Genomic DNA, 12,353 nt, shown 5'->3' on the forward strand with positions numbered 1-12,353 from the left:
ATAATATATAATATAAATATAGGAAATATATATAACTATTGCAGAAATTCCAATTAAATCCATGATGATATGCCACTACATAACTATTAGAATGGCCCAATAAAAAATATAAGTGAAAAATATGTTTAAAAAAGATATAGCCAATTGGTGCTGGCCTGGTGGTGTAGTGGTTAAGTTTGTGTGCTCCGCTTCAGGTGCCCAGGGTTTACAGGTTCAGATCCCAGGTGCAGACTTAATGCACTGCTCATCAAGCCATGTTGTGGTGGCATCCTATATACAAAATAGAGGAAGATGGGCACTGATGTTAGCTCAGGGCCCATCTTCCTCACCCTCTCTCCCCCCAAAAAGGCCGATAAAGAGCTTCTCTCTTATATGGACCCCTATGAGAGTGAGAAGTGCTTGAGTTGTAGAGTTTTCTAGAAGAGACACAAATTCAGTTTGTAATGAGGAAGCAGTTCTATATAAGCATGTCTAGTAAATAGCATAAAGAGATACAAATAGAAAGAGATCCAAAGCACTAAGGTTCCAGTAATTTGACTAAATTTTCACCTCCATACCTTCTTTTCTTTTGGTGATTTTGTTTTCTTTTCCTTAAACTGCACCTCCCAAATCATAGCCTTGGCCCCACAAAAACCTGATTAGCATTCGCAGACAAAAGAGGATAAGGGGTGATGGAAAGCCACTGAATTCATTTGGTAGCAAAACACTTTATAGGAAAGACTTCTGCTGTGTATAACATTCTTGAAAATATAAACCTTATATTGATAATATATTTATTATTTATATAACAAGTTGTTTGAAAAAGGGTATGAAGTGGCATAAATAATTGGTTTAGTACAAGATAAAACCTACATAAGTTCCTAGAGCCGCTATAGTAGTATCTAACTCTTGGATGGGATGGGCTCTGGAGTCGAACTTCCCAGGTTTGAATATCAGCTCCACCACTTACTAGTTGTCACTTAACATTTCTCTACCTCAAGTTTCTGATCTATAAAATGGAAATAATAATAGTGTTTATCTCATAAGAGTTGTGAAAATTATTTAGCACATGTAAAGCATTTATAACAGTAACTGGGACATAGTAAGTCCTCAGTAAGTGTTAGCTGTCATTACTAGCTCTTAATTGTGAATATTTTAAGATAAGTGTACTCAAAATCTTAGCTTCATTTGAAGTAAACTAAGATGTTGTCTTTGCCTAAAGTACTCCTTTTTTGTTGTTTTGTTTTAGACGTAGTGAAAAGACCTTGTAAGGAGTACCAAAGAACTTTCAAATATTAAGAACTAAAAAAAAAAAAGAATTTGACAGAAAGCAAACGTGATGTTTCTTGAATTTAATTCTCTTCTAAGCATTTCCCTCAATTTTCTTTTCCTCAGATATATCCTGAATATTTTTTTATCACTATGTAAACTTCAGAACAATTCATTTTATATTATTCAAAATCTTATTATAGTCTATTTTATTTTGGGACCTTTTAAAACCTTTTCCTATTAATCACAGTTTTCCTTTTGTCTTTATAGGTCACCATTTGCTGCCGTCACAGACTATTCAGTTACAAGGAATAATGTCATACAGCTCTGCTTGGAATTGACAACAATCGTGCAACAGGTATTAGCTGACAAACTTTCCTTCTGTTAATTTACTAGCTATTTCATATTCTAACAATGAGAACTGTTCCTGTTTACTGAAAGTTTATTAGATGCTGGTTTGGGAGGTACTCATTCAAAGACAAATGGTTCTAAAGAAACCAAATATGTAATTATTAATTGGAAAACTGTTCATATAGCCCAATAAACATGGGTTTTATTTACCAGAAGATGTAAAAGTAACTTGAACTTCTGGAGACATCATTATAATAAGGTCATAAGTCTCTTAGTCTCACACTTTTAGTGGGGATGACTAAACTGTATTGCCTTTCACAAAATTGAATTGCCCCATTTGTATAACAATCTGAGACTTTTGCTCTAAGGCACTATTAGTTCCTTACTAGTGCAACTATTAGTTTCATTTATATAGGTACACATACAAACAACTATACGTAATAACCTTTAACAGTTGTCTGCTTATATGACCTGATGTTTTTATTTTGAATATTATTTAGGCCGGAGATTTCCAAATCAAATTCCTCCAGGAGTGCAGCAGCTAATATAAATGTTCGAATCAAGCCTGGCATAAGATATGGAGGAATGGTGGAGGGGTGAATTGACTAGAATCCTGCAAAAATTTGTTTAAATTTGGTAACAAAACACATCTGAGAGATCTGAGACCTGCAGCCACCACTCTCTAAGACTGATGCCAGCCTGTTGCTGCTGCTGTCTCAGAGTGCCATTATTTGTTAACCTATCCACTGATGCAGAAATAGGGAAAGCAGAGGATAACATATGCTGACACAGAAGATTATTGGGTAAACTGATGATTTAATTTATCCTCTACCTCCTGTCCTTTATTACCAGAAATAATGAAGAGCTTTTTATATTGCCTGTATTTTCTCAAAGAAATAAGAAATTTATTAATATAGATTTAAATCCTTCAGGATATTTTCTCTTGTACTGTATAGATTTTATTTGCACCATTTCTCTGAAACTGCAGGTTTTAAGATGTTTTTCATTATAGAAAGGAGAGTAACTTTGTGAATTTTAATTGTGGAACACATCAGACATCAGGATTAGATGATGGCAGAAAGTCAGCAACTCATTGCTGTTAATCACAGACATGCATGAATATGGTGAACATTTTATGAGCTTTGAAATACCCTAACAGTTTCACTGCATGTCTTCATATTTGATAGCAGTAAATTTTATTTCTGAATTTCAGAGATCTTAACTAGATAATAGGAAGAAGACTGGCATTTTAGGGCAAGAGTCAGTAAACATTTTCTGTAAAAGGCCAGACAGTAAGTGTTTAAGCTTTGTAGGCTTTAGAGTGTCAGATGCAACTACTCAACTCTGCTGTTGTAATGCAAAAGCCCCCATGGACAATGTGTAAATGACCGGGCATGGCTTTGTGCCCAGAAAACTTGTTTTACAAAAACAGATAGCAGGTCTAATTTGGCCTACTGGCCATAGTTTGCTGACCCGTGTTCTAGGACAGTGCTAGTCCACTGTGGTCTGCAGGTCAGCAATATTATTATCACATGGAAATTTGTTAGAAATTTAGATTCTTGGTATCTACCCCAAATGTACTGTGGAGAGGGCCCAGAAATCTGCATATTTACTAGTTTTCCAGGTAATTCTGGTTCTCATACATTATTCTAGGGTGCAGGGATAAAAGAGCAATAATATAATCTATGAGTAATTTTCTTTGTAGTTCTGTATTATCAGTGACATTTCTTCAGAACTCTATTTTCTAAAGTTCTATTTCTTTTAAAGGTATTAAATTTGACCAGAGTTTTGAGCTGTGGATAACAAACCAGATTATTAGTTTCTTCCCTTTTAGTATGAGAGAAAGAAATTCTCTCTGATGTGAGGGTACCTATTACACAGTATTTGTGTGATTATCATTCATAGTCTCTTAATACTGGATATGTGCTCAGTAGCAATCTATATACAAACAATCATAGTAATATAATAATTATTAACACTTATCTGCTATGTGACAAGATCTATGATAACTGTATTCTGTGTATTAAAGGTTTTTATTTATATGTGAGACCCAAGGCAGTTGAAATACCATGGAATTAAATAGGAGAATTAAAAGTTTGTTTATTTTTCACCTTTTTAAACATGAGAAACTCATAGTCCATCTGATGTCAACTTCCAAAATAACTTCATTTCCAAGCAGAATTATGACAGAAAGTGGGTGTTTTTCATTTCTTGTCTCTCCTCCAAATATCTGGATCTGGATGGCCTGTTTTTATGTTTACTTTTGAGTAATTGGTCCACTCTTTGTTGCCTTATAAACCAGGACTGCAATTCTAAATGGCAACCATAATAAGTTTTCTTGAAAATCTTAAAGGAGCGTACTCGGGTGTATTCATTTTCACTTAATTCATACATACCTAATGTTTTCCTGTATCAAAAAGGAATAAACAAAGTGATCTTGACCCAAAAAAAAGCTACCTTTTTTTAACTTTTATGTATAGAATGAGGTCAGAGATGGAGAGTTTTCTATGTTTAGAACTCACAGGTTCCAGAGCATACCACTCTAACCTTCAGATGTAACATTGGGAAGAATGGCTGAAATGATTTTCAGTGAATTGAGATTTCCTGTACAGACACGTGCAAGGGCAGTTTGTGTCAGATATGACTAACCCACCCATTCCGATATTTTAAGAACCTACCATCTAAGTAACAAGTGATTCATTTATTGTTTGTTTCCAGAATGTGTGCACACCTGCTATTAAGAACTACTTCATAGAAAACATATGGCATTTTGATATTGCCCTCAGAGGTTTGTTCATGCTCTCAACAGGACCTTTTAACAGCTGCACTATTTCGCTCAACATTCTCTTTAGGAATCTTACTTCAAGGCATAATGTGTTTAAGGTTTGCTATTTACAGATCAGGAAACATTAGGTAGAATAGAGAGAGATGCTATTACAGGTTGAACTTTTGAGTACATTCCATCTTGACCAAACACAGAATTATTGAAATTACTTCAAATAATTGAAATACTCCAAATATACTCAAGATGTAGAAGGACCTATACTCTCCACCTACTATATACTTTGTTTTGAAGAGGATGCCTTGCCCTCCTTTGGACATTTTGTTCTAACAGTACCTATTTCTGTTTTTTTTAAAGTTCAGTTGCTCATAACGTTTGTCACAGTTTCTTCTGCCTCACTCTCATTTTCCCATCACTGTCCTGTCCCACATGTCACCTTTAAGAGGCGTCTGAACGGAAAACCTCTATCCGTGGGTGTTCTTGGTTATCTCCTTGCCCACCCTGTCCCAACTTGTGCTTGACTTGATATCTTAATTTGTCTACTTTAACTAAGTCTTTTCTGTTGTACCTTAAAGGAAATATGAGATGAAAATTTCTATTAATACATCTTCATGCCATCCTGATTTAATCTATTTATAAGTATAGAATTGATCACTTTCAGACTAGTCATCCCAAAGCCCAGCTCCAATCTTTTCACTTTCAACAATTTTCCACTAATTTCCAAATTGATTACAAACTCCTGCCTTTGGAATTCAGAGGTCGCCAGATATGGTCCTGACAAGTTCAGTTTTGTCTTCCAGTACTCCCATGCATCTTAATTGTAGTCTAGTTCATGTGGATGAATTACCATTGGTAAAATAGATCTTGTAGCTTCATCTTATTATGTTGTGAGGCCGCCTCAGAACATGCCCCATATCTTTTTATCTCTGTCTGTTAACATTATGTCCCATCCTTAAAGATCTCTAGGAAATGCCACCTCATTCATATAACTTACTATTTCCCACAACTGTTTGTATCTTCCCCCTACTTTGACCATTTATATTTAATGTAATTATTGATATGGTTGGGATTAAATTAAATATACCACCTTGCTGTTTGTCTTCTATGTTTCTTTGTTCTTTTTTCTCTCTTTTATTCTGTATACTTTTTTATTAATTATTTTTTATGATTCCATTTTGTCCCTTTTGTTGACTTAGCTATAATTTTTTTGTTGTGTGGGCAGAGGGTAAAAATCTCTTAAGATTACATAGCATTTCACATCTCGTCTATGACACTTATATTTGGCTGTGAATAATAAATCTGATATCCGTTAGGTTATGAAATCCTTGGAGACAGGAACAGTGTCTTGCTCATTTTCATATATAGTGGGTGCTCATTACATACTTGTTAAAATAAATCGACCTGAGCCCCAGTTACCCCTGTGGTTAGCACATGCTCGTTTGTACTCTTCCAAGAAAAATTTGGAATTAAATGCATGAATTGTTAGTCATTTTCATTTCACCTCCTGTGTAAAAGCTGCAGCCCTGTCTCTGCTATTCATGTAAAGAGCCCCAGAGATATGCAGGCATACCGGTCACTACATCTCAGCTTATTCATTAGTTAAAATATGAGTATTGATCCTCGTAACGACTTTCTAATGCTAGAATGAAAGTGAATAAAACTTCTGAAACACTATGCAAATATATAATAGTAAAAAAACGTATCTTTTAGAGGAAACCTAATTATAGGCATGATATATTAGTGCTTATAAATTCTCTCTTAAAATAATCTATTGTGTTTTTATTGTTCTGTGATATCGTATCTTTGGTACCAAGTTTTTCTGGGCTCTGGTCTGTTGCTACTTGTCATAGCAATAGGAATGAGGATGATTGATAAAATAATGAAATAAAATAGTGATGTGTTCATTTCTTGAAAATGAAACTGTTGATGATTATATTTTATTTAGACTCTGCGCTTCTATATTTTCAAAATTTTCTAAAATCAATTTGAGTTAGCAGAAAAACAAAAAATGAGTGCTATGTACATTGAGGAAATACTACTTTGATAAAAGAGCATAGCATAGACGAGTACTTATTATATTTTAAAGTAAGTTACATAGTTTACAAACAGTCAGTGTCTATCTAATGGACTCATTTAGCCATTATATACACACTAATCACTTCATTCACTTGGAATTGTATGCAGTATTTGAAAACAGGAATTAAACTTAAGCTGCCAGTAAAAGAGGCCAATATGGATAAGCAACATGTAGATTTTTAAAAAAAATATCTAGGGCATGCATTTATTACCAGGCTTTCAAGAAATCTCATCTGAACAGTTATGATAGTTATGCTTTGAAATATGCTGTACTTCAAATTATTTTTACTCAACTTTAATTATTTTTATTCCCTTTGCAGCAAGATGAGGTGATCAATATCTAAAAATAGACTGTCACAAATAGATTTTTTTCCCTTCTTAACACAAAGGGGTGGTGCCATGAAGTAAGTGGAAAGTGCTTCTTGATATTGGCTACTTATATTTAAACTAATGCTAATGTTAGAGGAGAAAGATAATGTAAATTTATTTTAACAAGCTCTTTTTGGAGGAATTTATTTAATCTACTATATCTGTTTTTTCCAGTTGTGATGGATTTAGATAGTTATATTTGAAGTCTTTTAAGGAGATCTTCCCCCATCGCTTCCCACCCCACGTAAGATTGATTATGATAGCGCATTTGAGAAAAAATGAAAACTCATTTTAAAATGTTAAATGGAAAGAATTCTCACGAAAAACTGAAGCTTCATTTAGAGCACTGTCAGCAACTGAATCAGAAAAATGAGACAGGTACCCACCCACTTCTTGTCAACATTGAAATAATTGCCATGATGCCTGCCCTAATGGGTATCAGCTTAACCTAAAATTATTCCACTGTACCGTTTTTCTGTTTTCCACTTCCAACACAAAAATGATTAATTAGATTGTGACTACTTAAGAAATGGGCAAAAAAGTATCGATTTGCAAGGTGAAACTTTCACGGGACTTAGAATACTTGGGACAAGGGACAGAGGGCAGAGATAGTGAGTATTGGGAGACTTGAGGCTTAACCCTGTTTCTTCATGAGCATTTCACCTTGGACAAACCATGTAACTGCTGTGTCATCTAAAGACAGAAATGATTCTATCTGTTATTTTAAGAATCAAATTAGATGTATTAAAAATGGTTCACAAACATGAAGTGAAAATGAAAGTAATATTCATAAAATGGATGAGAAATAAACTTGATAAAACGAATTAGAATAACAACTGTTTTAAAAAATAAACGTACACAGATTTTTTTTCTCCATTTGATGTTAGTTTTCTTCAGCTTCATATACAGTGAATTCTGAATTACATGCTGAGAGAAAAATTTCAACATGTTGTAAGACATTTTAAATCAGATTTTGAAATGTTAGATACAGAGTGAAAACTTTCTTTTAAAATTCAAGTTCTGGTGATATACTTTTATCTGAAGTGGTCCCCTCTAAATCATTATGTATTAACATGTCTTTATGTTTTCTTATTGACTTGCTCATTTTTCAACCTATTTAGATCCCCTTTTCCATGTCCTTGGATATCACTGGTTTTCTGAATAGTGTTCAAAACATGTTACTTTCCCTTACAGTTGGAAAAAAAAGAAATGATCAGTAATCTTTCATGTAAGATTGTTGCAAAATAACTTTTGAGAAGAAAACAAATGCAAAGAAAAAAGAAATTCTAGAGATCTTTCTTAAAACATCTTAACTATGCAATTTTTACCTACTGCATAGCCAGCACTTTCCTTCCCCACTGTCTAAAATTTAAAGAAATAGCATTTATTGTTCAAAAAATCTTAACTGAGAGAATCATCACCAAGAACTGAAATGAAAGTTCATTTAGATGTTGAGAGAGAGTTTTTATGGTCCTTGCTTGTATTCATTCCATCGATGTTGTATACCATCAGTATAAAGGTTTGTATGTAGCACATTCTATGCTCCTCTAATTATTTTCCACATTTTTTTAAGTTATAAAAGTAATATAATTTGGGGGCCGGCCCAGTAGTGCAGCAGTTAAATTTGCACTTTCCGCTTCGGCGGCCCGGGGTTTGCCAGTTCGCATCCCAGGTGTAGACATGGCACAGCTTGGCAAGCCGTGCTGTGGTAGGCGTCCCACATATAAAGTAGAGGAAGATGGGCACAGATGTTAGCTCAGGGCCAGTCTTCCTCAGCAAAAAGAGGAGGATTGGCAGTGGATGTTAGCTCAGGGCTAATCTTCCTCAAAAAATAAAAAGTAATATAATTTGCTTTATAGAAAAATTTGGAGTAATGAAAAGAGAATAAACCATTGCTTTTAGTCCTTTCACTCAAAGAAAATCCCTGTTAGCATTTTGCCTATTTTATTTCTGCCTGTTTTCATGTACATACACATATATATTTTGAATATGGTCTTTTTCATTTCATATTATGCCATAATTTTTTTATTTTACTGCATGGTTCAAATGGAATCTTTTGTCCTTTAAAAAAGTTTGTAAAATAATAACAATCATTAATTTAGAAGAACAGAAAACCTTAAGAACAGAAAACCTTATAGTCGTCTCAACCTGAGAACCAGAAACAACTGTGCTATTGCTTTGGTCTTTCCTACAATGGATGTCTTTTCTTAAATTGTTATTCTGGCTTTTTGACTTCATTTCTTTGATTTAGTTTCATATTTACCTGTTGGATGTATTTTGTTTCTTTTTAAATCTTTATTCAAGAAAATAGAAAAAACGTTCTTTAAAGATGATTATTGGAAGAGGTTATTTTTGATGGGCAACTTCCTCTAAATTATGTGTGTGTGCTTTCTAATCACTTTTGTTACCTTTACACTATTTTAAATACAAATCAATAAAAATAAACAATTTGTGAACTATTCTCTACATATGCATTTTTATATAAAAATATAAATGAGCATATTGAGTGTTTAGCCCTTTTTAAAATGTATTCCTGCTTGAATTTAATCTAACCTGTTTTATCTTAATCAGGTTATTTACTCAAGGTAAATACTCAAGAGAAAATAGGAAGATACCCAAGCTTTTATCTAGGACTTACTGAATTGATACTTGTGGTTTAAATTATTAGAGGACATATTTATAAAAATAAAAATTGAAAAAAAAATTACAGAATTTTGTAAAAGTAAATAGCCCAGAAGTGATTTTTAAAGTTTCATTAAGGATTTATGCAAAGAAATTTGGCCTGTGAGTTTATTGACGATAGCTCTTGTATTTTACTTCATTATATTTCATCTGTATGAGTAGTACCTCCTGTATTGTCTTGGTTGACATTTTATATCATTTATTCTTACATTTTTATGGCAAAACAGTTTAGTGCACTTTGACATAAGGGAGATCTGAGTCCATCATCCTGCCTCTGCTTTTTGACAAACTGTATAAACTTGGACAAATTACTTCATATCTCTGGGGGTCTTTGTCTTTATCTATAAAAGTAGATCACCACTCTGTTGGATTATTGGAAGATTACTGTGAATATTGGAGATTGATCTAGCCCATAATTTGGCATTTAGCAGGAGCTTAATAGATGCCAATTTTATTTTTCTTTTTCTCCTCAAAGCCCCCCTGTACATAGTTGTATATTTTTTTTTTAGTTGTGGATACTTCCAGCCGTGGCATGCGGGATGCCGCCCCAGCATGACTTGATGAGGGGTGCCATGTCCGCACCCAGGATCCGAACTGGCGAAACCTTGGGCTGCCAAAGCGGAGCTCACAAACTCAACCACTCAGCCACGGGGCTGGCCCCTAGATGGCAATTTTAGTTACCTTATATAGCAAAAGAAGCTTTGGAAACTTTGCTCCGTAGAAAATTTAAAACAAGTGATGCTCTGCTTACTTTTGGTATTGAGTGGCAGTGAAGAAAGACCTATTTCTAGGATGAGTGATTTTTTAAAAAGGATTTTGGTTTAATTTAGGATATTCTTTAGATTTTAATGCAAATTGATTACTGTGCTTCATATTCTGGAAGATATTTTGAAATATCCATGTTCAAATGTAATACAGAAGTTAATTTTGATCACCTGTGAGTTTGCCATCCCTAGTGACATATTCAAGTAACCTAGAGTTGAAAATGGAAAATTCAAAATGTTGAAAGGTAAAAGGCCAGTGTATAAGTCAGTCACACAGAATGTGTGTTGTAAACGGGATATTAAGATTCAAATAGTAGTTAAATACATGTAAATTTCTAAAATGGAGCTATAAATTCTACTAGGGTAGGCAGGGTATATATTCTATGGTCCATGTAGTACGTATTAAAACATATAAAAGCCCAGCCAGGATAGTCTCTTAGTCATCTCAAACATAACCTTAAATCCTGTTTTTGCTATATTCTTAGGGTTAGTGTTTTAAGCCTTCCTGAAGCAGACATTCTAGGTGACCTGAAAATTGGACTGGGGCTCTTGGGATTGAAACTGGGGCATTTCAGACCAAAAACCAGGACAAGATTTACAGGTAATTTTTAAACAATGTGAATTACTTTACTTAGCATAGCTGTTGAAGGTAATACGAAAGGTGATTCTGATTTTTTACTTTATATTTAAACAAACAATGTATTTAGTTCGGTGTAATTATACCTAATTCTTAAGTTTTCTTCGGCTGTTTTAGTTGATCATGAGGAAGCAAAACCAATGTCTTTTTAAACTTTCCTATGTAATCCTATTATGGTGAATCAGAAATTAGATATAGAACTATTAGGCATAGTACCCAGATAACTAGAGAAATTTTTTTCTGAAGACAAATATAAACAAAAATAAACAATTTGCAAAGCTGAGATTGTTGTATATGTATACCTGTATCTCTTCAAAGGCCTAGAATATAGCATTATAGTCAGAATAGATATAAATACACAGAGAAATCCTCATTCTTGATATAAAAAATAAAATGATTATTGGTAGCTACAAGTTTTCTGAAGACTGAGAATGAAAAGGTAAATAAGAGTGATGAGATTGCTGCATTCTAAGACTTTAGGAAATCACTATTTACAACATGGGGACATAATAATTTATTATTCTTCCAGCTTTCTGACACTGGCCTGATTTGTGAACAAAAACTTAAAAACTTACTGTATAAAGATGTAGATAGTATCACCACCAGTAATAACAGAAGAACTAGATGTGTAGTGTACTGTACTAGTCAAATTGTTTAGGTAGCAAATGGCAGGATACTATTTCTCAGACATCTTTTTTTGTCAGTGTATTACATTAAACAATGCATATCGTTTATGTTATGAAGTATAATAAGAAGTCAAATATTCATGAATCTGCCATCTAATTTAATAACTAGACATTACCATTATTGTTTTAGTTACAATTGTGCTCTCCCTCATCTCATCACTCTACGTCTTAGGATGTTTATTATTTCTTTTCTTTTTCTTAAAATAGGTTTTTTTTTCCTGCTTTTTCTCCCCAAGCCCCCCTAGTACATAGTTGTATATTTTAGCTGTGGGTCCTTCTAGTTGTGGCATGTGGGATGCCGCCCCAGCATGGCTTGATGAGTGGTGCCATGTCCGCGCCCAGGATCCGAACCAGCGAAACCCTGGGCCACCCAAGCAGAACAAGCGAACTTAACCACTTAGCCATGGGGCCAGCCCCTTAAAATAGTTTTTATATACTTTTCTAAACCTCTCATTTACTTATGCTTGTCTTTGAGCTTTATAAAAATAATATCACTCTGCATATTACTTTTTTCACTTCATATTGTATTTCTGAATTTATTCATGTTTTGTTCAATCATTGTAGTTCATTCACTTTCACTTCATATAGTACTCAATTGTGTGTATATACTCCACTATGTTTATCTGTTCTCCTGACCATGAACATTTGGATATATACCTACATTTAAATATATACATAGGAGGGTAATTGCTGGGTTGTACAGTATGTACATGCTCATCTTTACAATTGTACCACATCCTTTGCTTAAAGTTTTATTG

The 12,353-nt window shown here is 33.8% G+C and overlaps 1 protein-coding gene across 7 annotated transcripts in view; it reads left to right on the plus strand.

Annotated features, from left to right (window-relative positions):
- CNKSR2 (connector enhancer of kinase suppressor of Ras 2) overlaps positions 1-12,353 on the plus strand; it is a 257,093-nt gene that overhangs the window by 71,161 nt on the left and 173,579 nt on the right. For all 7 annotated transcript variants that reach the window (XM_070501997.1, XM_070501999.1, XM_070502002.1 and 4 more), the window contains exon 4: positions 1,519-1,606. In XM_070501997.1, the coding sequence (XP_070358098.1) occupies positions 1,519-1,606 (88 nt within the window). The remainder of the gene's footprint in view (positions 1-1,518; positions 1,607-12,353) is intronic.

The sequence above is a fragment of the Equus asinus genome, chromosome X (assembly GCF_041296235.1).
Source record: "Equus asinus isolate D_3611 breed Donkey chromosome X, EquAss-T2T_v2, whole genome shotgun sequence".
Classification (NCBI taxonomy): Eukaryota; Metazoa; Chordata; class Mammalia; order Perissodactyla; family Equidae; genus Equus; species Equus asinus.